General features: G+C 40.3%; 2 protein-coding genes across 3 annotated transcripts; both read right to left on the reverse strand.

The window, feature by feature from the left end:
* Nucleotides 1-10267, reverse strand: LOC117814885 (myosin heavy chain, fast skeletal muscle-like). 2 transcript variants are annotated; one of them, XM_034686442.1, is made up of 39 exons: nt 10061-10267; nt 9844-9987; nt 9592-9748; nt 9479-9506; nt 9292-9391; nt 9102-9194; nt 8948-9011; nt 8769-8867; nt 8570-8673; nt 8310-8448; nt 8072-8190; nt 7604-7753; nt 7326-7496; nt 6944-7244; nt 6728-6798; nt 6536-6623; nt 6305-6422; nt 6097-6220; nt 5386-5522; nt 5045-5300; nt 4722-4964; nt 4463-4639; nt 4237-4382; nt 4055-4145; nt 3581-3970; nt 3343-3469; nt 3136-3254; nt 2842-3038; nt 2539-2722; nt 2289-2454; nt 2042-2166; nt 1618-1926; nt 1322-1525; nt 1110-1235; nt 847-1017; nt 635-739; nt 439-534; nt 178-309; nt 1-40 (listed from the first exon to the last, which is right to left on the reverse strand). In XM_034686442.1, exons 1-39 carry the CDS (start codon nt 10265-10267, stop codon nt 20-22), a joined length of 5799 nt encoding a protein of 1932 aa, XP_034542333.1. In that variant the 3' UTR covers nt 1-19. The 2 variants fall into 2 exon arrangements, with proteins under 2 accessions (XP_034542333.1, XP_034542334.1); XM_034686443.1 differs by lacking the exon at nt 1-40 and having other exon boundaries at nt 166-309; nt 9844-9984.
* Nucleotides 10268-12717: 2450 nt separating this feature from the next.
* Nucleotides 12718-23540, reverse strand: LOC117814886 (myosin heavy chain, fast skeletal muscle-like). Its single transcript, XM_034686444.1, has 39 exons — nt 23352-23540; nt 22516-22656; nt 22267-22423; nt 22152-22179; nt 21965-22064; nt 21775-21867; nt 21621-21684; nt 21442-21540; nt 21242-21345; nt 20982-21120; nt 20744-20862; nt 20277-20426; nt 19999-20169; nt 19613-19913; nt 19400-19467; nt 19209-19296; nt 18969-19086; nt 18762-18885; nt 18132-18268; nt 17791-18046; nt 17468-17710; nt 17208-17384; nt 16982-17127; nt 16800-16890; nt 16326-16715; nt 16076-16202; nt 15869-15987; nt 15586-15782; nt 15283-15466; nt 15018-15183; nt 14771-14895; nt 14347-14655; nt 14051-14254; nt 13845-13970; nt 13582-13752; nt 13370-13474; nt 13174-13269; nt 12912-13043; nt 12718-12791 (listed from the first exon to the last, which is right to left on the reverse strand). Exons 1-39 carry the CDS (start codon nt 23538-23540, stop codon nt 12771-12773), a joined length of 5775 nt encoding a protein of 1924 aa, XP_034542335.1. The 3' UTR covers nt 12718-12770.
* Between the last annotated feature and the right edge of the window lie 724 nt (nt 23541-24264).

The following is a 24264-nucleotide window of genomic DNA, read 5'->3' on the forward strand; positions in this document are numbered from 1 at the left end:
GCCCATTAGCTGGAATGCTTCACTCAGCTGCTTCTTTTCCCTGTAAAAAAGAAATAAATTAATCACTCAATTTTCACAGTACATCCCTGAATACATGTATACAAAAATTACTTAATGAAACTTGAAATACGGGGAAACTTATCAGTTCAGTTTTTGAATTTCTAATCATAGTTTTACCTTGCCAGAGTCACGGCTCTTAACTCTCAGTTTGTTAACCTGGGACTCAGCTATGTCGGCACGCTCCTCAGCCTCCTCAAGCTCATGCTGAATCTTCCTGCACTTGGACAGATGAACATTGGCCTGCTCCTCCTGAAAAATGCAGAAGTCGACATAATGAAAATTTCAAATGTTCAAAATGTTATCGAACTTTACATGAAGATAAATTTTGTCAGGTGATTTTTGTTTGAACATGTGTTGAAACAAATTCTATGTCCTTACCGCTTCCTCAGACTGCCTCTTGTAGGCCTTCACCTTGAGCTGCAGCTTGTCAACCAGATCCTGCAGCCTGGTAACATTCTTCTTGTCCTCCTCAGTCTGTTATAAAAACAAAATACAGATTTAGATTTTTAATCATTTCAAAATGTAAATATGTATCATTGATTAAAATGTTACATCTTAATAAAAGTGACTTTACCTGATAGGTGAGCTCCTTCACTCTCCTCTCATATTTGCGGACACCCTTAACTGCATCAGCTCCACGTCTCTGCTCACCCTCAACTTCAGTCTCCAGTTCACGCACCTTCAGAAAACAATAAAAGTACAGTAAGTAAAGTAAAATAAATCTGTTTTTAAAGAGGATTTAACCTCTTAACTCAGGTGTTCAAATTCTTAACACAACCTTCTTACCCGAGACTCAAGTTTCTGAAGCTGCTTCTTGCCTCCCTTCATGGCCAAGTTCTCAGCCTCATCCAGGCGGTGCTGCAGGTCCTTAACAGCAACCTCGAGGTTCTTCTTCATTCTCTCCAGGTGAGCGCTAGTATCCTGCTCCTTCTTCAGCTCCTCAGCCATCATAGCAGCCTAAAGATAACAGAATTTAACACTGGTGAGAAATGTTGTACAAAGACAACTGATCATAACCAAGAATGAAGAATAAATTAAAGTACACCTACATCAGTGATGGCCTTCTTGGCCTTCTCCTCTGCATTCCTTGCTTCCTGAACAGTGTCATCCACTTCACCCTGAACCTGGACCAGGTCAGTCTCAAGCTTCTTCTTGGTGTTCAGAAGGCTTGTGTTCTAAAAGCGTAGAAATAAAGAGTTATTATTTCCCCCCCAAAAAAGAGTATGGATGTTGAAAGTGGCGGAAATAAAAGAAAAATCACCTGTGAGTGCAGAAGTCCAACACGCTCACTTGCGTCCACCAGCTCCTGCTCAGCAACTTTGCGGCTTCTCTCTGTCTGTTCCAGACCAGCTCTGAGTTCCTCAATTTCAGCCATCATGAGGCCGTTCCTGCGATCCACCATTGCAGCTTGTTCTTTGAGGTCTTCCTGGGCTCTCACAGCATCATCAAGGTGCAGTTGTGCATCCTAGTGAAAAATGTCAGGAAAATATGAAGATGACTGCTAAAATGAAAGAGAACTGATCATAAACTCTGCAAAGTCCGTGTGTGCTACAGTACCTTGAGCTGTGCCTGCACATTCCTCAGCTGCTTCTGGGACTCAGCAGCCTGGCGATTGGCGTGGCTCAGCTGAATCTCCATCTCATTCAGGTCTCCCTCCATCTTCTTCTTGATTCTCAGGGCATCATTCCTGCTCCTGACCTCAGAATCCAGAGTGCTCTGCATGGAGTCAGTCACCCTCTGGCTGTTCCTCTTGATCTGCTCCATCTCCTCGTCTTTCTCTGCAAGCTTCCTGTCCACCTCACCCTTGATCTGGTTGAGCTCCAGCTGGACACGCAGGATCTTAGACTCTTCATGTTCCAGAGTTCCCTAGTGACAGAAAAGATAATTATTCATCTCAATGTTCCTACCTTTTGTAAAGTATCTTTCAACAGATTCAAATATTTTGAATTTTACAGAAGATTTATCAAGAAAAAAAGTATACCTCAGCCTCCTCAAGAGCAGTCTGGATCTCAGACTTCTCAGTCTCCACCTGCTTCTTGGACTTCTCCAGTTCATGGATGCTCTTGCCAGTCTCACCAATCTGTTCAGTCAGATCTGAGATCTCCTCTGCAGAGAAATGTATGTGTTTCATAATATTAAGCCTCAAAATGTAAAATGAGCATTGAATAGAAGAAAGAAATACAGCTTTTTTCAGCATAGTGTGTCTGCAGTATGTAGTGAGAGCTTACGCTGCAGGTTCTTGTTTTCACGCTTCATGGTCTCCAGCTGATCCAGAGCTTCCTCGTATGAGTTCTTCATTTTGAACAGCTCAGTGCTGAGAGATCGAGCCTCCTTCTGAGCTCCCTCAAGCTCTGCCTGTCCCTCCTCGTACTTCTGTTTCCATTCTGCCAAAACCTGAAGTGCAATTCATTTTCTCAGTAACTGATCAAAACAATGTTGAAACGCATCGTGGTTTCTTGGATTTCATATAGAGCTGACCTTGTCAAAGTTCCTCTGCTTCTTGTCCAGGTTGGCAGCCAGACCGTTAGCTCTCTCCACATCAATCATGAGGTCCTCCACCTCACTCTGGAGCCTCTGTTTGGTCTTCTCCAGAGAAGCACACTTGGAATTGACAGCCTCAATCTGCTCCTCAGCCTCCTGAAGGCGCTGGGCAAGCTTTTTCCTGTGTGAAAATGGTGTGGTTGGTCTCAGTGAAAACCTTGAACTTACAAACACTGACAATATTTTTACATGTAAAAAAATTCAAATATCTGTTCATGTGTTGTATGAAAATGAACTCACTTGGCTTCCTCAAGCTCCTCAGTGCGCTGGATAGCATCAGTTTCATACTTGGATCTCCACTGAGCCACCTCACTGTTGGCCTTGGACATTCCACGCTGCAGCTCAGCCTTTGCCTCCTGCTCCTCCTCAAACTGCTCCCTCAGCAGGTCACAGTCATGGCGGGCCGATTGCACTCCATGAGCAAGAGCATTCTTGGCCTAATGTAAAAAAAAATGTAAGACATTATATTCTAAGTGAAACATGTTTAAAAAATCAAATGTACAAAGTTATCTTATCAAAGTCAAATGTTCTTACCTTAACCTCCTCCTCAATCTGTCTCTTCAGCTCCTCAATCTGCTGAGTGAAGGCCTGTTTGCCCCTGGTCAGTTGGGAGACAAGAGCCTCTTTCTCTTCAATTTGACGGCTGAACTCACCTTGTTAGAAAGATGAGTTGAAATATAAGTTTGTGATACATTTTTACAACAATTGAAAAAAGATCTTTCAATTAAAATTTTTAGATACCATTTTCTGTCAGGAGACGTGCTTTCTGTGCACCCATGTCATTGTTTTGACGGACATTTTCATCATTCTTGGTCTTAATTTCACTGAACTGGTCCTCAAGGGTACGGCACATCTTCTCAAGATTTCCCTAATGAGAATAAGAGAGATCAAAGTGTTGATCAGATTTCCTTTTAATATCTATGACATTTTTCAATGTACTAACTTTGGTATTAAAATAATGTTTTTATATATGTTGTACCTTTGCTTTTGCTACAGCCTCCATGTTGCTGGAGAGATCATCAATCTCCATCTTGTATTCGCTCTTTTCCTTCTCAAGCTTCTGCTTGACACGCTGGAGGTTATCAATCTGCTCTCCCAGTTCAGCAACGCTGTCGGCCTGTTTCTTGCGAAGAGCTGCAGCTGTGGCTTCATGCTGCAGAGTGGACTCCTCAAGATCACGACGGAGCTTCTGGAATTCAGCTTCACGCTTCTTGTTCATCTCAATCTGAGCAGCAGTGGCACCGCCAGCCTCCTCCAGCCTCTCACTGATCTCCTCAAGTTCCCTGGAGAGGTCAGCTCTCTGCTTCTCAACCTTGGCACGAGCAGCCCGCTCAGCCTCAATCTCCTCCTCCAGTTCCTCAATACGGGCCTGTTAAATGGAGGCATGTTGTCTTTCAGTATACTTTAACTGAACTTTAAAATGTATGTATTTTCTTTTAACACAATATGTCACCTGAAGCTCCTTGATCTTCTTCTGAAGCTGAGCACCCATTGACTGCTCATCCTCAATCTTGCTGAGGAGCTGGCTGATCTCAAAGTCCTTCCTGTGGGGATTACACAAGATCATTTTAAGAGCTTGTGTGTTGGCTATAATCTTTTAGTATTATGTTTGGTAGAATTGAAAGACAATGTTACTTTTTCATTTTCTCATCAGACTGCTGCTTGTCATTCTCAAGATCCATGATGGATTCCTGAGCCAGTTTCAGATCACCCTCAAGCTTCCTCTTGGCTCTCTCAAGGTCCATACGCAGCTTCTTCTCTTGCTCCAGAGAACCCTCAAGCTGAACAGTAATGTAAGTTTTTAATGACGAGGCTCATCACCCATGTTAATTTGCAAAGCTGAGTGACTATTAAAACTTACATCATCCACTTGCTGCTCAAGCTTGGTCTTGGCCTTGGTCAGAGTGTTGACTTTGTCTTCCTCAGCCTGCAGATCATCAAGAGTCTGCTGATGAGCCTCCTGAAGGGCTTTCTTTTCTTTGGTCAGCTTAGCAATGCTCTCATCCTGAGAGGCCATCTCTTCAGTCAGGTTCTTCACCTAAATTTGTAGCAAAAAATTGTTTATATGTGGTAATCTCTGGATTTTCCTTAATGTGCAAGATAATCAGTTGTTCCCAAACCTTGTTCTCAGTGGCATGTTTCTCCTTCTCCACTTTGGCCAAGGTAAGCTCCAGGTCATCAATGTCCTTCTTGAGCTCAGAGCATTCATCCTCCAGCTTTCTCTTCTTGGCAGTGAGCTCAGCATTGATTTCCTCCTCATCCTCAAGTCTCTCAGTTGTCTCTTTGAGTTTGGCCTCCATCTGAATCTTACTTTTGATAAGTCCCTCACATCTCTCCTCAGCATCTGACAGATTCTCTCCTTCCTGGTTTTCAATGGAAAAAAGGTTGTTTGCAGATCCACATTATGCTAACAGAAGGAGACAGAATATAAATGTATACCCACTGATGCGACTTGCAGCTGCAGGTCATTCTTCTCCTGCAGGAGGGACACCATCTTCTCCTCCAGTTCCTTCTTTTTGGCCAGGGCAGCAGCCAGGTCTGTCTTCATCTTGTCGTAGTTCTCCTTCATCTGACTCAGCTCCTTCTCAGTTTCAGCGCTCTTCAGCAGAGGCTTGATCTTGTAGTACACCTTCATCCATGGCCAGTGTTTGACATTCATGAATGAGCGGACGTTGTACTGGATGGTATAGATGGCTTCTCTGTGGACAAGAAACAGCTGTTAAGGACAATGTAGTTTTTTGACTTTTCCTTAATTTTATTTAGTACAATCTGTTTTCAACATGCCTCCTCTCCGTCATCTTAACAAACTCCTTCCTCATGAGGTAACCACGGCACAAAGCTTGAGTCATTGTGACCAAAGATGCCAGTTTTTCATCTCTCATCTCCTCAAGGGTACCCAGGAGACCAGCTTTGAAGAACACCTGAATAAACAGAAAACAGTAGTTTATGGTTTATTTTGCATCATACACTACTCTAACACCAAAGATGGTACTTTAGGACCTGGAAAGTGTGCACCCCATTCAATATGAATCTCTTACATGTAAAAAAGAACTCTTTGGAGAATATTTTTCAATTAGCCAGAGATTAAGTTTCTTTAAAAATTTCATACTGTCAATAACCAAGACATGTGTGCCACATTGCCAGTGGCAGTTATGCTTAAGAAAACTTAGACACATGTAGGAGCAGTAGCAGTAGTGAATTGTTGACAAATTTCACTGGGGAGAGACTTGTGACAGTGAATTTATTGTGATTTAACAGGCAAACGTTCTTATATGTTCTGGAGCATTAGTAGTGGCCACATGGGTGTGCTGTTTGGCCTCATCTATTTATCTTTACTTTACTTGTTCCTTGGCCCATGGCCTCAAACTCCATCACAATGTCTTCTAACTTGGCGATGTGATTTTTAATTAAGATTAAAAGCAAAATAAATTGCAATGTACATATACCCTCCTTGGTAACCACAATTAAGTTAATGAATGCGAGAAGGGTGCTTACCTTGGTGTGTCCAAATCTGTACTCGTCATGATTGACATCAATTGATCCAAGCAACTTCTCTGAAGCCTTCTTGTTATCAATGAACTGGCCCTCAGGGATGACACTGGCATTCAGCACTTTGTATCTTTAAGGAGGGAGTTCATTATCAGTGTGAGCATTGTCCTTGTATCCCCTGCATTTAATTTACCATTCATATTTCAATTGATACCTCTGCTTGAAGTCAGCATAGACGATTCTGCTTGGGAAACCTTTTCTGCAGATTCTGATACCCTCCAGCACACCATTACACCTGAGCTGGTGGATGACCAGGAAGTTCTCCATCAGACCTGTTAAAAAATGTATTATAGCAAATTTAGTGTTAAATGATTGACACAAATTAAATAACAAGCTAACCAAACGATTCCTCAAATAATCTATTTAGATTTTCTTTTCCATGTACCTGGAGTCTTTGACTCATTTGGAATCAGGCAGCGCACAAAGTGAGGGTGGGTGCTCCTCAAGTTAGTCATCAGCTTGCCCAAGTTCTCCTGTGGATCCAAAGTGTTAACTCTTGTCATGAAATATATCAGTGTGAGTTTGCTTGTCATCTGAGATATGATTGAATATCCAATTCTGCAATGGAAAACCTTACCCTAAACTGTGAAGACACAGTCTGCATAGAACCACCCTTCTTCTTGCCTCCCTTCTTTGCACCACCAGTCTCTGTTGACAATTAAGAAAATACTGTCAGAACTAGTAAAACAGTTCATGTAAATCCATGCTAAAGTTTGTTCAAAATCAACAAGCAAAACAAAACTTGACATAAATCCATTTTTTTTAAAATATATTGATGTTGTCACAATCGTACCCTCAACAACAGGTGGATAGATAACAGGCATCAGTTTGACTGAGGACTTCTGGTACAGCTGAATGACAGACTCATTCAGTGGATCCTTGTTCTTGTCCAGCCAGCCAGCGATATTGTAGTCCACAGTACCAGCATAATGTACCAGGGAGAAGTGGGCCTCAACCTTGCCCTTGGCGGGCTTGGGCTTCTCAAATGCTTTGTTTTTGCCAAGATGCTGGTCATACAGCTTGTTTTTGAAGGATGTGTCTGTTGCCTTGGGGAACATGCACTCCTCTTCAAGGATGGAGAAGATGCCCATGGGCTTGAAAAAAGAAGAAGTATATTATTAAAGGGAACAATAAGTAAAACTCAGTTACATAGAGTCACCAAATGTAATCATTACCTTCTCAATCAGCTCAATGCAGGCAGCCAAGTCCATACCAAAGTCAATGAACTCCCAGATAATACCCTCCTTCTTGTACTCCTCTTGCTCCAGAACGAACATGGTGTGGTTGAAGAACTGTTGCAGTTTCTCATTAGTGAAGTTGATGCACAACTGCTCCAAGGTGTTGTACTGTGATCAGAGAGATACATCAGTTGTTATCTCAAAAACAAAGGGAATGATTGTGTTATGGAAGGTCACGAAAGGAAAGCCAATAAAACCTAAAATATGAAGCTTACATCAAAGATTTCAAAGCCAGCAATATCCAGCACACCAATGAAGAACTGCCTTGCTTGTTTAGTATCCAACATCTGGTTAATACGGATAACCATCCACAAGAACATCCTCTCATAGATAGACTTGGCAAGGGCAGTCACTGAGTTCCCGACCTGAATAAAAAACAGGTATTATATGATTTTAGTCAGTCAAGCATTTCATTTCAAATACCAAGTTATTAGTTTTCTGAACTTTTGTTTATGAGATGAGTGACACCAAAGATCTTAAATAAAAACTACATCCCAAATAGTACTCAAGATATACTACAAAATACGTTTCACGTTTCATGTCTTAAACTCATAAAAAACACTATTACATCAAATTCCTTGTTTTAGTAAAACGAAAAAAAAACCAAATGTATTACCATAATACTGAAGTAGAACTAAAGTGACCCTACTTTTTGTTTATAGATATTGATATTTCATGCTTACCTGAGGTACAGTCTGTCCCTTGGTGACAAACTCATTTCCGACCTTCACTCTGGGATAGCACAGAGCCTTAAGCATATCAGCAGAGTTGAGACCCAGCAAGTAGGCAACCTTGTCAGCATCTGACAGAAATTAAATGACTTTAAGTTTGTACAGACAGCATGTGATAATGTCAGTCATGATAGAGGACAAGCTAGTCTAAAAGAACATTTTGCAAGCATCAATTAACATAGAAACTCACCCTCTGTGCCATCAGGCTCAGCCTGCTCCTCACGCTGCTTCTGCTTGAACTTCATGTTGCCATGGTGGAGCACAGCACCAGTCAGTTTGTAGATGCCCATCTTTTCCTCACCAGTGAAGCCCAGGATATCAATAGCATTCTGTGTTTGAAAGAAGTGTAAAAAGGAATGTTAACTTTCTGGAAATTTAGTAAAGGGCAATTTTGGTATTGCAAACATTCACAAAAATACATGTAAACATTTTGTAGTCACGGTCACGCACATCAGTGGCTTCCAGCTCAACTTTGTCATCAATGCTGTTCACAGTGATCTGACCCATGCTGCACATGGGGAAGTCATAGGGGTTGGATGAGATAAGTGCCATTTCTGGAAAACAAAGAAAAGGGTGGAGAGCTCAAAACATAGTTGTATATGAAACTGAGGAGTAACACAGGGATATTTGAGTTAAGCTTTGTGTATACCAATCAGCTCAGGTTTGTGGTTGGTCATCATCTGGAAGAAGATGTGGTAGCCTCTTTCATCAGGAAGCTGGAATGTCACTCTAGACTTCTCCAGCAGATCTACAAATGTTGTTCATAAGTCAAATCCTGGCCAAAATGTTGTCCTTGTTTTTTGGATGTATCACAGGATTTGTACTTACATGTCTCAATATCAGCACTAGCCAGTTTGCCAGTTGTGCCGAAATGGATTCTGATGAATTTACCCTGTTTGGGAAAAAGAAAGTTTTGACATTCATGAACATGAGCAATGTTTCACTAGACCTCTCAGATTTGCAAAAATCCCTCCATACTTACAAAACGAGATGAGTTGTCATTTCTCACAGTTTTGGCATTACCATATGCCTCCAGCAGGGGATTGGCTGCAATAATCTGATCCTCAAGTGAACCCTATAATGAAGATTTAGAAGTGATATCAGTTTTTCTTTTCTTTGAACCATATGAAAGAATACTGAATTGTAACCATTAATCATGTTGATACTCCCACCTTTGATGTATCCCTCTTCTTGTCTCCACCAACTGAGATTGTTGCAAAGTACTGAATGACACGCTTGGTGTTCACAGTCTTTCCAGCACCAGATTCTCCACTAGGTATAGAAAAAGACTTGTAAAGACTTGTTCATTTTCTTTGTCAAGATATAGAACTAAAAAATATCAACAAATACGAAACTTACGTGATCAAGACGGACTGGTTCTCCCTATCTGTTGAATAAAAACAACAAAGTTATTAATTATGTATTTCTTGCTGCAGAAATATAATATCTGACAAATTATGTGTGTGCCTTACCACAAAGCATGAACTGATAAGCGTTGTCAGAGACGGAGAAGATGTGGGGTGGAGCCTCCATACGCTTCTTGCCTCTGTAGGCACTGACAACTTCAGAGTCGTACACTGGGAGCCATTTGTAGGGATTCACAGTGGCACAGAACAATCCAGAGTAGGTCTGAAAGGGGTCAAAAGGATCCAAGAATTACCTCAATGTTTCCTACATGTGAATCAAACTGAAAAAACAAATTGTCATAAAGCTCATTTTCTTACGTAGATCATCCATGCTGCATAACGCTCTTTGAGGTTATAAAGCACAGAGGCTTCATTGAGATGGGTCATCATGGCCATGTCCTCAATTTTGTCGTACTTGGGAGGGTTCATTGGAGAGACGTCATCTTCCTTGACTGTCCTCTCCTGGAACAGGAAAATTGTCAAATGAGAACTGATCAACTGAGGGAGAATTTGACTTTGACTTAAAGATACCAACCTCCTGAGTGTCCAGGACTTTGACGACGACTTTGCCACCATCCTTACTTATGATTGTTCCCTTCAAGTACAGCTCTTTGGTATCAGCCACATAGCAGGCAGACTTGGCATCAAATGGTTTACTTTGAGCCTCAATTCTCTCCTTCTCCGGCTTACGGAGGTAAATGGCAGCTTTGCCGTAAACGGCCATCTCCGCGTCTGTACTCATGGTGGCAGCTTTTTCCTGTTGGGTACATAGGAAATGCCATCTCAGAATTAGTTCTAAGTCCATGTGATTAAAAAGTAATTGAATTTGGAATTCCTTGGAAAAGTAAAACATGTCCAGATTGAAACCATGTTTCAACATTCTTACATTAAGTTTTTAAATACCATTACAGAATAAGCTGGTAAAGGAAACAAAGTCTAGCATCATTATAACTCATCCAGATCTTTGTATGAACAACTTTGGTCATTAAATAAAATATTTGTCCAGAAAAAATGATAAAATTTGAAGTTTTTCTTACCTGACCCCCTCTTTTTGTCTTATTCACCAATCCTGTGTTAAATTTGTTAGAGTAGTATTAAAATCATAGATTCACCAAATAATGCCTTCGATTGAACTTTTATCATGTCAAAACATTGTAAATTGGTCTGATGCATTGAAGAACGTAGCCTTACCACAAGCAGGAACCCACAGATCTTCTGTGACACACTGCTTCCTAAAGGACTACTTATATTCTGTGGGGTTTGCTGAGCCATCTGAAGTTAAATTTGGAATGCATTCCAAATGTGGTATGGTTATGTTGACCGTTATGGTGTACATAATAACCTGTAGACTGAGTTACTCTACTTTCTTAGGTTTCATAATTCAGTTAGTCCAGCAAGCTTTTGATCTTTGCTTGATCATTACTTCTATTCAGATTTACTTTGAGCTACTGACCATCCAGTTTGTTTAACAGAAATAAACTAGTTAAAAAGATATCTGTTGTTTTTGGTTTTAATTTAGGAAAACCACATTTTCCTTGTTCAAAAATATAATCTACATTTTTTGTATTGTCTTTTATTGTTATACAGTAACTTAACACATGGTAGGTTATTATTTTCTAATGGCATACACGTCCCTTGAAATAATTCCTAATCACTGACACTGAATTGTAATAGATTCCTCTTGTTACAACTCTAGGACCCCAGCTGTCCGCACTTAAACTTCAGCTGTCAAAGCCATGTCTGGGTTTCACTTTTCATTGGTTCCATTTGTGCACCCAGGAAATAAAATCACATTGTATTTGATAAAAGTAAACATTTCTTTGAGTTTTGAACAAGCCTTAAACTGATTCTTAAGAGAATGGGCTGTCAAGCATATTGTAATGCATATTTGAAACAGCTGGAAGCAATAATTGAGTTCACTTGGATATATTTCAATGTAAATCTTAGAATTTTCAAAACCTTGATCCAATGCTATGCTCAGACTAAAATCAAATAGGATTCTTTTTTGCATTTTGCTTAACAGCATTCAGAAATTGATCCTGGCTTTGAAGGTCAACTGGAAGGTTGTGCCATACTCTGTCAAAATGAATACCAGTTCACACTGATAAATAAATTAATGTATTCATAAAAACATATTTAAAATTTTAAAATAAATAAATATATATAACCAATGTATCTTAATGGGGTGCAGGAACATGAACATTTTTGTGGTAACTCATCAACAAAAATATCTGAATCACTTCTTCAAACAGAGAAAAAAACAAGAAAACCTTATGTCAATAAGGTTTCCTTTCCAAAAAAAATTTTTTTGTTTACTATTTAGTGTTATCCTTCAATTTTGGTCAATAACTTGAGCAAGCAAAGCATTAATTAAGCATATACCACGTTATCAATGTGATCAAATCTGTGTAGGCAGGCAAAATCCTTGAAAGAATCAATTCTCTATATACCTTGGTCTAATTTTCTTTAATGAGAAAAACTTTAATCTCATAGTGTGGTAATGGATAATACCCTGAAAGATTTGTGATTTCTGTTAATCTTTAAAAAAGATTAAAAAAGAAAAACTACTCTCTTCTACATTTTCCTGTAATTTTTCTCAAAATATGCTGGATGCATTTTGATAAAATCTAAAATTGAGCATTTAAAGGACATTGGGTGATTCTGGAGTTGGTAAAATGTTTATATCTTTCATAATTGTCCCTTGCCTTTAAAGACAGCTTTTAAGCTAAATTGAATCTTTACTTGGTCAAATTGTCGTGCATGCTCAAGCTTCTTTTTAATGGAGGAAACTTGACTTTTTCTACTATTCAAATACTTTTCAACTTCACCTGATGAACACAAAAAGTGATCCTGTCAGTCTTGATGAACTCTCTGGGAGATTGTTTCTCTTCTTTTATGGTGCTAACGATGATGGAACTTTTTTCTTTTTTTTTTACCATTTTACCATTTCTCTATACTTTGGTGTTCACTCAGTAGTTTTACATCCAAAATACCTCAAACATTGTAGGTTTATACCTAGTATAAATTTTGGCTCATTTTTCACCTAAAAACAAACCATACCAGTTAGCCACCAATTCTAATGGAGACTGTTAAAGTGTTTTGGAAATGATTGAAATGTACATGTGCTGTCTTCAAACCCAGAATAAAAGAAAATACAAAGAGCAATTCAAGATCAAAAAGTATTTTATTATGGTTTCTTTCACATCATATTATATGATAAGAGATAGCCCATCAGCTGGAACGCTTCACTCAGCTGCATCTTTTCCCTGTAAAAAAGAAATAAATTAATCACTCAATTTTCACAGTACATCCCTGAATACATGTATACAAAAATTACTTAATGAAACTTGTCAGTTCAGTTTTTGAATTTCTAAATATAGTTTTACCTTGCCAGAGTCACGGCTCTTAACTCTCAGTTTGTTAACCTGGGACTCAGCTATGTCGGCACGCTCCTCAGCCTCCTCAAGCTCATGCTGAATCTTCCTGCACTTGGACAGATGAACATTGGCCTGCTCCTCCTGAAAAATGCAGAACACGACATAATGAAAATTTCAAATGTTCAAAATGTTATCGAACTTTACATAAAGAATACATTTTGTCAGGTGATTTTTGTTTGAACATGTGTTGAAACAAATTCTATGTCCTTACCGCTTCCTCAGCCTGCCTCTTGTAGGCCTTCACCTTGAGCTGCAGCTTGTCAACCAGATCCTGCAGCCTGGTAACATTCTTCTTGTCCTCCTCAGTCTGTAATAAAAACAAAATACAGATTTAGATTTTTAATCATTTCAAATTGTAAATATGTATTATTGATTAAAATGTTACATCTTAATAAAAGTGACTTTACCTGATAGGTGAGCTCCTTCACTCTCCTCTCATATTTGCGGACACCCTTAACTGCATCAGCTCCACGTCTCTGCTCACCCTCAACTTCAGTCTCCAGTTCACGCACCTTCAGAAAACAATAAAAGTACAGTTAGTAAAGAAGAATAAATCTGTTTTAAGAAATGATTTAACCTCTTGACTCAGGTGTCCAAATTCTTAACACAACCTTCTTACCCGAGACTCAAGTTTCTGAAGCTGCTTCTTGCCTCCCTTCATGGCCAAGTTCTCAGCCTCATCCAGGCGGTGCTGCAGGTCCTTCACAGCAACCTCGAGGTTCTTCTTCATTCTCTCCAGGTGAGCGCTAGTATCCTGCTCCTTCTTCAGCTCCTCAGCCATCATAGCAGCCTAAAGATAACAGAATTTAACACTGGTGAGAAATGTTGTATAAAGACAACTAATCATAACCAAAAATGAAGAATAAATTAAAGTACACCTACATCAGTGATGGCTTTCTTGGCCTTCTCCTCTGCATTCCTTGCTTCCTGAACAGTGTCATCCACTTCACCCTGAACCTGGACCAGGTCAGTCTCAAGCTTCTTCTTGGTGTTCAGAAGGCTTGTGTTCTAAAAGCGTAGCGTTGTTATTATTTCCCCAATAAAAATGGTATGAATGCAGAAGGTGGCAGAAATAAAAGGAAAGTCACCTGTGAGTGCAGAAGTCCAACACGCTCACTTGCGTCCACCAGCTCCTGCTCAGCAATTTTGCGGCTTCTCTCTGTCTGTTCCAGACCAGCTCTGAGTTCCTCAATTTCAGCCATCATGAGGCCGTTCCTGCGATCCACCATTGCAGCTTGTTCTTTGAGGTCTTCCTGGGCTCTCACAGCATCATCAAGGTGCAGTTGTGCATCCTAGTGAAAAATGTCAGGAAAATATGAAGATGACTGCTAAAATGAAAGAGAACTGACCATAAACTCTGCACAGCCTCTGTGTGCTACAGTACCTTGAGCTGTGCCTGCACATTCCTCAGCTGCTTCTGGGACTCAGCAGCCTGGCGATTGGCGTGGCTCAGCTGAATCTCCATCTCATTCAGGTCTCCCTCCATCTTCTTCTTGATTCTCAGGGCATCATTCCTGCTCCTGACCTCAGAATCCAGAGTGCTCTGCATGGAGTCAATCACCCTCTGGCTGTTCCTCTTGATCTGCTCCATCTCCTCGTCTTTCTCTGCAAGCTTCCTGTCCACCTCACCCTTGATCTGGTTGAGCTCCAGCTGGACACGCAGGATCTTAGACTCTTCATGTTCCAGAGTTCCCTAGTGACAGAAAAGATAATTATTCATCTCAATTTTCCTACCTTTTGTAAAGTATCTGTCAACAGATTGAAATATTTGGATTTTTACACAAGATTTCTCAAGAAAAAAAGTATACCTCAGCCTCTTCAAGAGCAGTCTGGATCTCAGACTTCTCAGTCTCCACCTGCTTCTTGGACTTCTCCAGTTCATGGATGCTCTTGCCAGTCTCACCAATCTGTTCAGTCAGATCTGAGATCTCCTCTGCAGAGAAATGTATGTGTTTCATAATATTAAGCCTCAAAATGTAAAATGAGCATTGAATAGAACAAAGAAATACAGCCTTTTTCAACATAGTGTGTCTGCAGTATGTAGTGAGAGCTTACGCTGCAGGTTCTTGTTTTCACGCTTCATGGTCTCCAGCTGATCCAGAGCTTCCTCGTATGAGTTCTTCATTTTGAACAGCTCAGTGCTGAGAGAACGAGCCTCCTTCTGAGCTCCCTCAAGCTCTGCCTGTCCCTCCTCGTACTTCTGTTTCCATTCTGCCAAAACCTGAAGTGCAATTCATTTTCTCAGTAACTGATCAAAACAATGTTGAAATGCATCGTGGTTTCTTGGATTTCATGTAGAGCTGAAAGAAGTTAACATTACCTTGTCAAAGTTCCTCTGCTTCTTGTCCAGGTTGGCAGCCAGACCGTTAGCTCTCTCCACATCAATCATGAGGTCCTCCACCTCACTCTGGAGCCTCTGTTTGGTCTTCTCCAGAGAAGCACACTTGGAATTGACAGCCTCAATCTGCTCCTCAGCCTCCTGAAGGCGCTGGGCAAGCTTTTTCCTGTGTGAAAATGGTGTGGTTGGTCTCAGTGAAAACCTTGAACTTACAAACACTGACAATATTTTTACATATAAAAAAATTCAAATATCTGTTCATGTGTTGTATGAAAATGAACTCACTTGGCTTCCTCAAGCTCCTCAGTGCGCTGGATAGCATCAGTTTCATACTTGGATCTCCACTGAGCCACCTCACTGTTGGCCTTGGACATTCCACGCTGCAGCTCAGCCTTTGCCTCCTGCTCCTCCTCAAACTGCTCCCTCAGCAGGTCACAGTCATGGCGGGCTGATTGCAGTCCATGAGCAAGAGCATTCTTGGCCTAATGTATGAAATCATATTCTGTGTGAAACATGTTTAAAAAATCACATGTACAAAGTTATCTTAACAAAGTCAAAATGTTCTTACCTTAACCTCCTCCTCAATCTGTCTCTTCAGCTCCTCAATCTGCTGAGTGAAGGCCTGTTTGCCCCTGGTCAGTTGGGAGACAAGAGCCTCTTTCTCTTCAATTTGACGGCTGAACTCACCTTGTTAGAAAGATGTGTTGAAATATAAGTTTGTGATACACTTTTACAACAATTGAAAAAAGATCTTTCAATTAAAATTTGTAGATACCATTTTCTGTCAGGAGACGTGCTTTCTGTGCACTCATGTCATTGTTTTGACGGACATTTTCATCATTCTTGGTCTTAATTTCACTAAGTTGGTCCTCAAGGGTACGGCACATCTTCTCAAGATTTCCCTAATGAGAAAAAGAGATATCGAAATTGGTGATCAGATTTCCTTTAAATATCTATGGCATTGTTCAATGTACTGACTTTGGCATAAAAATAATGTTTAATATGGATAAGGTAATATGTTGTACCTTTGCTTTTGCTACAGACTCCATGTTGCTGGAGAGATCATCAATCTCCATCTTGTATTCGCTCTTTTCCTTCTCAAGCTTCTGCTTGACACGCTGGAGGTTATCAATCTGCTCTCCCAGCTCAGCAACGCTGTCGGCCTGTTTCTTGCGAAGAGCTGCAGCTGTGGCTTCATGCTGCAGAGTGGACTCCTCAAGATCACGACGGAGCTTCTGGAATTCAGCTTCACGCTTCTTGTTCATCTCAATCTGAGCAGCAGTGGCACCACCAGCCTCCTCCAGCCTCTCACTGATCTCCTCAAGTTCCCTGGAGAGGTCAGCTCTCTGCTTCTCAACCTTGGCACGAGCAGCCCGCTCAGCCTCAATCTCCTCCTCTAGTTCCTCAATACGGGCCTGTTAAATGGAGGCATGTTGTCTTTCAGTATACTTTTAATTAACTTTAAAATGTATGTATTTTCTTTTAACACAATATGTCACCTGAAGCTCCTTGATCTTCTTCTGAAGCTGAGCACCCATTGACTGCTCATCCTCAATCTTGCTGAGGAGCTGGCTGATCTCAAAGTCCTTCCTGTGGGGATTACACAAGATCAATTTAAGAGCTTGTGTGTTGGCTATAATCTTTTAGTATTATTTTTGGTAGAATTGAAAGACAATGTTACTTTTTCAGTTTCTCATCAGACTGCTGCTTGTCATTCTCAAGATCCATGATGGATTCCTGAGCCAGTTTCAGATCACCCTCAAGCTTCCTCTTGGCTCTCTCAAGGTCCATACGCAGCTTCTTCTCTTGCTCCAGAGAACCCTCAAGCTGGACAGTAATATAAGTTTTTAATGACGAGGCTCATCACCCATGTTAATTTGCAAAGGTGAGTGACTATTTAAACTTACATCATCCACTTGCTGCTCAAGCTTGGTCTTGGCCTTGGTCAGAGTGTTGACTTTGTCTTCCTCAGCCTGCAGATCATCAAGAGTCTGCTGATGAGCCTCCTGAAGGGCTTTCTTTTCTTTGGTCAGCTTAGCAATGCTCTCATCCTGAGAGGCCATCTCTTCAGTCAGGTTCTTCACCTAAATTTGTAAGCAAAACATTGTTTATATGTGGTAATCTCTGGATTTTACTTAATGTGCAAGATATTCAGTTGTTCCCAAACCTTGTTCTCAGTGGCATGTTTCTCCTTCTCCACTTTGGCCAAGGTAAGCTCCAGGTCATCAATGTCCTTCTTGAGCTCAGAGCATTCATCCTCCAGCTTTCTCTTCTTGGCAGTGAGCTCAGCATTGATTTCCTCCTCATCCTCCAATCTCTCAGTTGTCTCTTTGAGTTTGGCCTCCATCTGAATCTTACTTTTGATAAGTCCCTCACATCTCTCCTCAGCATCTGACAGATTCTCTCCTTCCTGGTTTTCAATGGAAAAAAGGTTGTTTGCAGATCCACATTATGCTAACAGAAGGAGACAGAATATAAATGTATACCCACTGATGCGACTTGCAGCTGCAGGTCATTCTTCTCCTGCAGGAGGGACACCATCTTCTCCTCCAGTTCCTTCTTTTTGGCCAGGGCAGTAGCCAGGTCTGTCTTCATCTTGTCGTAGTTCTCCTTCATCTGACTCAGCTCCTTCTCAGTTTCAGCACTCTTCAGCAGAGGCTTGATCTTGTAGTACACCTTCATCCATGGCCAGTGTTTGACATTCATGAATGAGCGGACGTTGTACTGGATGGTATAGATGGCTTCTCTGTGGACAAGAAACAGCTGTTATGGACAATGTAGTTTTTTGACTTTTCCTTAAGTTTTTTTAGTACAATCTGTTTTCAACATGCCTCCTCTCCATCATCTTAACAAACTCCTTCCTCATGAGGTAACCACGGCACAAAGCTTGAGTCATGGTGACCAAAGATGCCAGTTTTTCATCTCTCATCTCCTCAAGGGTACCCAGGAGACCAGCCTTGAAGAACACCTGAATAAACAGAAAACAGTAGTTTATGGTTTATTTTGCATCATACACTACTCTAACACCAAAGATTCTACTTTAGGACCTGGAAAGTGTGCACCCCATTCAATATGAATCTCTGAAATGTATAAAATAATTCTGTAAATAACCAGTGGCAGTTATGCTTAAGAAAACTTAAGACACATGTGGGAGCAGTAGCAGTAGTGAATTGTTGACAAATTTCACTGGGGAGAGACTTGTGACAGTGAAGTTATTGTGATTTAACAGGCAACAGTTCTTATATGTTCTGGAGCATTTGTAGTGGCCACATGGGTGTGCTGTTTTGCCTCATCTACTTATTTTTACTTGTTCCTTGGCCCATGGCCTCAAACTCCATCACAATGTCTTCTAACTTGGAGATGTGATTTGTAATTAAGATTAAAAGTAAAGGAAATTGCAATGTACATATACCCTCCTTGGTAACTACAATTAAGTTAATGAATGCGAGAAGGGTGCTTACCTTGGTGTGTCCAAATCTGTACTCGTCATGGTTGACATCAATTGATCCAAGCAGCTTCTCTGAAGCCTTCTTGTTATCAATGAACTGGCCCTCAGGGATGACACTGGCATTCAGCACCTTGTATCTTTAAGGAGGGAGTTCATTATCAGTGTGAGCATTGTCTTCGTATCCCCTGCATTACATTTCCATTCATTTTTCAATTGATACCTCTGCTTGAAGTCAGCATAGAGGATTCTGCTTGGGAAACCTTTTCTGCAGATTCTGATACCCTCCAGCACACCATTACACCTGAGCTGGTGGATGACCAGGAAGTTCTCCATCAGACCTGTTAAAAAAATGTATCATAGCAAATTTTGTGTTAAATGATTGACACAAAATTAAATAACAAGAACCAGTAAAACCAAACTATTCTACAAAGAATCTATTTAGATTTTCTTTTCCATGTACCTGGAGTCTTTGACTCATTTGGAATCAGGCAGCGCACAAAGTGAGGGTGGGTGCTCCTCAAGTTAGTCATCAGCTTGCCCAAGTTCTCCTGCGGAACCAAAAATGTTAACTCGTCATGAGATATATCAGTGTGAGTTTGCTCGTCATCTGAAAAATTATTGAATATCCAATTTTGCAATGGGAAACCTTACCCTAAACTGTGAAGACACAGTCTGCATAGAACCACCCTTCTTCTTGGCTCCCTTCTTTCCACCAGTTTCTGTTGACAATCAAGAAAATACTGTCAGAACTAGTAAAACAGTTCATGTAAATCCATGCTAAAGTTTGTTCAAAATCAATAAATAAAACACATCTTTACATAAACCAAAATTATTAGTTATATATTGATGTTGTCAAAATCGTACCCTCAACAACAGGTGGATAGATAACAGGCATCAGTTTGACTGAGGACTTCTGGTACAGCTGAATGACAGACTCATTCAGTGGATCCTTGTTCTTGTCCAGCCAGCCAGCGATATTGTAGTCCACGGTACCAGCATAATGTACCAGGGAGAAGTGGGCCTCAGCCTTGCCCTTGGTTGGCTTGGGCTTCTCAAATGCTTTGTTTTTGCCAAGATGCTGGTCATACAGCTTGTTTTTGAAGGATGTGTCTGTTGCCTTGGGGAACATGCACTCCTCTTCAAGGATGGAGAAGATGCCCATGGGCTTAAAAAAAAAGAAGAAGTATATTATTAAAGGGAACAATAAGTAAAACTCAGAGTTACATAGAGTCACCAAATGTAATCATTACCTTCTCAATAAGCTCAATGCAGGCAGCCAAGTCCATACCAAAGTCAATGAACTCCCAGATAATACCCTCCTTCTTGTACTCCTCTTGCTCCAGAACGAACATGGTGTGGTTGAAGAACTGTTGCAGTTTCTCATTAGTGAAGTTGATGCACAACTGCTCCAAGGTGTTGAACTGTGAGCAGAGAGATACATCAGTTGTTATCTCAAAAACAAAGGGAATGATTGTGTTATGAAAGGTCATGAAAGGAAAGCCAATAAAAACTAAAATATGAAGCTTACATCAAAGATTTCAAAGCCAGCAATATCCAGCACACCAATGAAGTACTGCCTTGCTTGTTTAGTATCCAGCATCTGGTTAATACGGATAACCATCCACAAGAACATCCTCTCATAGATAGACTTGGCAAGGGCAGTAACTGAGTTCCCGACCTGAATAAAAAAACAGGTATTATATGATTTTAGTCAGTCAAGCATTTCATTTCAATTACCAAGTTATTGGTTTCTGAATTTTGACTTTTGTTTATGAAATGAGTGACACCAAAGATCTTAAATAAAAACTACATCCCAAATAGTACTCAATATGTACTACAAAATATGTTTCACGTTTCATGTCATAAACTCATAAAAAACACTATTACATTGAATTCCTTGTTTTAGTAAAAAAAAAAAAATGTATTACCATAATACTTAATTAGAACTAAAGTGACCCTACTTTTTGTTTATAGATATTGATATTTCATGCTTACCTGAGGTACAGTCTGTCCCTTGGTGACATACTCATTTCCGACCTTCACTCTGGGATAGCACAGAGCCTTAAGCATATCAGCAGAGTTGAGACCCAGCAAGTAGGCAACCTTGTCAGCATCTGACAGAAATTAAATGACTTTAAGTTTGTACAGACAGCATGTGATAACGTCGGTCATGATAGAGGACAAGCTAGTCTAAATGAACATTTTGCAAACATTAATTAACATAGGAACTCACCCTCTGTGCCATCAGGCTCAGCCTGCTCCTCACGCTGCTTCTGCTTGAACTTCATGTTGCCATGGTGGAGCACAGCACCAGTCAATTTGTAGATGGCCATCTTCTCCTCACCAGTGAAGCCCAGGATATCAATAGCATTCTGTGTTTGAAAGAAATGTAAAAAGAAATGTTAACTGTCTGGAAATTTAGTAAAGGGCAATTTTGGTATTGCAAACATTCACAGAAATACATGTAAACATTTTGTAGTCACAGTCACGCACATCAGTGGCTTCCAGCTCAACTTTGTCATCAATGCTGTTCACAGCGATCTGACCCATGCTGCACATGGGGAAGTCATAGGGGTTGGATGTGATGAGTGCCATTTCTGGAAAACAAAGAAAAAGGGTGGAGAGCTCAAAACATAGTTGTATATGAAACTGAGGAGTAACACAGGGATATTTGAGTTAAGCTTTGTGTATACCAATCAGCTCAGGTTTGTGGTTGGTCATCATCTGGAAGAAGATGTGGTAGCCTCTTTCATCAGGAAGCTGGAATGTCACTCTAGACTTCTCCAGCAGATCTACAAATGTTGTTCATAAGTCAAATCCTGGCCAAACTGTTGTCCTTGTTTTTTGGATGTATCACAGGATTTGTACTTACATGTCTCAATATCAGCACTAGCCAGTTTGCCAGTTGTGCCGAAATGGATTCTGATGAATTTACCCTGTTTGGGAAAAAGAAAGTTTTGACATTCATGAACATGGGCAATGTTTCACTAGACCTCTCTGATTTGCAAAAATCCCTCCATACTTACAAAACGAGATGAGTTGTCATTTCTCACAGTTTTGGCATTACCATAGGCCTCCAGCAGGGGATTGGCTGCAATAATCTGATCCTCAAGTGAACCCTATAATGAAGATTTAGAAGGGATATCAGTTTTTCTTTTCTTTGAACCATATGAAAGAATACTGAATTGTAACCATTAATCATGTTGATACTCCCACCTTTGATGTATCCCTCTTCTTGTCTCCACCAACTGAGATTGTTGCAAAGTACTGAATGACACGCTTGGTGTTCACAGTCTTTCCAGCACCAGATTCTCCACTAGGTATAGAAAAAGACTTGTAAAGACTTGTTTATTTTCTTTGTCAAGTTATAGAACAAAAAAATATCAACAAATATGAAACTTACGTGATCAAGACAGACTGGTTCTCCCTATCTGTTGAATAAAAAACCAACAAAGTTATTTATTATGTTTTTCTTGCAGCAGAAATCTAATATCTGATACATTTTGTGTCTGTCTTACCAGTAAGCATGAACTGATAAGCGTTGTCAGAGACAGAGAAGATGTGGGGTGGAGCCTCCATACGCTTCTTGCCTCTGTAGGCATTGACAACTTCAGAATCGTACACTGGGAGCCATTTGTAGGGATTCACAGTGGCACAGAACAATCCAGAGTAGGTCTGAAAGGGGTTAGATCCAAGAATTACCTCAATGTTACCTACATGTGAATCAAACTGAAAAAAACAAGTTGTCATGAAGCTCATTTTCTTACGTAGATCATCCATGCTGCATAACGCTCTTTGAGGTTATAAAGCACAGAGGCTTCATTGAGATGGGTCATCATGGCCATGTCCTCAATTTTGTCGTACTTGGGAGGGTTCATTGGACAGACATCAGCTTCCTTAACTGTTTTCTCCTGGAACAGGAAAATTTTCAAATGAGAACTGATCAACTAAGGGAGAATTTGACTTTGACTTAAGATTTGTGATAACCTGTGTTCCCGTGTACAGCAAAGATTGTATTTTTTTTTACGTCGGCTCAGGGTGTTTGGTGTGAATCAGCAGGCTATGTTTTTTTTTTATCAGGCTGTACTGGAGAGTATTATTAGGTATGGGATGACAGCATGGTATGGTAACCTCTCTGTTCAGCTGAATACCAAGCTCTCTCGTCTGGTGCAGACTGCCATGAAGGTCATAGGGAAGACTGGCAACCCTTCCCTACAGGCCATTTATGTCTGTAGGCAGGCTCAGAGAGTACTTGTAGACCCGTTGCACATCCTTTACTCTGAGTATGAACTTTTACCATCTGGAAGAAGGTACAGTCCCCAAGTGTAAGTTGAATTATTTTAAAAACTCCTTTGTGCCGATCTCTATTAGAATTTTAAATAGTAAATAGCCTGTTATGGTTGGGACAGTGTTATGGTGCTCTCTCTTTAAGATTATGCTGTGTGTTGAATGAATGTGTACTATTTATTGTATTTTATCTTATTTATTTATGTGTTCTTGTGTCATTGTGGTGATTTTTGAAGGAGCAGGTAACATGTGCAGCACTGATGTCAAAGACAAATTTCCCAATAAAGTACATCATATCGTATAGTAAGATACCAACCTCCTGAGTGTCCAGGACTTTGACGACGACTTTGCCACCATCCTTACTCATGATTGTTCCCTTCAAGTACAGCTCTTTGACATCAGTCACATAGCAGGCAGACTTGGCATCAAATGGTTTGCTTTGAGCCTCAATTCTCTCCCTCTCCGGCTTACGGAGGTAAATGGCAGCTTTGCCGTAAACGGCCATCTCTGCGTCTGTACTCATGGTGGCAGCTTTTTCCTGTTGGGTACATAGGAAATGCCATCTCAGAATTAGTTCTAAGTCTATGTGATTAAAAAGTAATTGAACTTGGAGTTCCTTGGAAAAGTAAAACATGTCCAGATTGAAACCATGTTTCAACATTTGTACATTAAGTTTTTAAATGTCATTACAGAAAAAGATGGTAAAGGAAACAAAGTCTAACAACGTTTTAATTCATCCAGATATTTGTTTGAACAACTTTAGTCATTAAATGCAATATTTGTCCAGAGAAAATAATAAAATTCCAAGTTTTTCTTACCTGACCCCCTCTCTTTTGGTCTTATTCACCAATCCTGTGTAAAACAAGTTGTTAAATTTGTTAGAGTAGTATTAAAATCATAGATTCACCAAACAATGCCTTTGATTTAACTGTTATTATGTCAAAACATTGTAAATTGATCTGATGCATTGTAGCCTTACCTCAAGCAGGAACCCACAGATCTTGTGACACAGTGCTTCCTAAAGGAGTACTTATATTGTGTGGGGTTTGCTGACGCCCCCAAAGTTAAATTTGGAATGCATTCCAAATGTGGTATGGTTATGTTGACCGATATGGTGTTCATAAAAACGTGTTGACAGAGTCACTGTACTGTCTTAGGTTTCATAATTCAGTTAGTCCGGCAAGCTTTTGATCTTTGCTTGAGCATTACTTCTATTCAGATTTGCTTTG

This window comes from Notolabrus celidotus, chromosome 6 (assembly GCF_009762535.1).
Source record: "Notolabrus celidotus isolate fNotCel1 chromosome 6, fNotCel1.pri, whole genome shotgun sequence".
Taxonomy (NCBI): domain Eukaryota; kingdom Metazoa; phylum Chordata; class Actinopteri; order Labriformes; family Labridae; genus Notolabrus; species Notolabrus celidotus.

Coding starts and splice junctions, on each gene's coding strand:
- LOC117814885 (XM_034686442.1), bottom strand. CDS start 10,267: ATGAGTACAGACGCGGAGATGGCCGTTTACGGCAAAGCTGCCATTTAC. Junction 9,392..9,478: donor AACCAGTCCGTCTTGATCAC/GTAAGTTTCGTA, acceptor TTCTATACCTAG/TGGAGAATCTGGTGCTGGAA. Junction 41..177: donor AGAGCCGTGACTCTGGCAAG/GTAAAACTATGA, acceptor TCTTTTTTACAG/GGAAAAGAAGCAGCTGAGTG.
- LOC117814886 (XM_034686444.1), bottom strand. CDS start 23,540: ATGGCCGTTTACGGCAAAGCTGCCATTTACCTCCGTAAGCCGGAGAGG. Junction 19,087..19,208: donor AAATGAGTCAAAGACTCCAG/GTACATGGAAAA, acceptor TTTTTTTAACAG/GTCTGATGGAGAACTTCCTG. Junction 15,467..15,585: donor GAGGAGCTTGAGGAAGCCAA/GTGAGTTCATTT, acceptor ATTTTCACACAG/GAAAAAGCTTGCCCAGCGCC.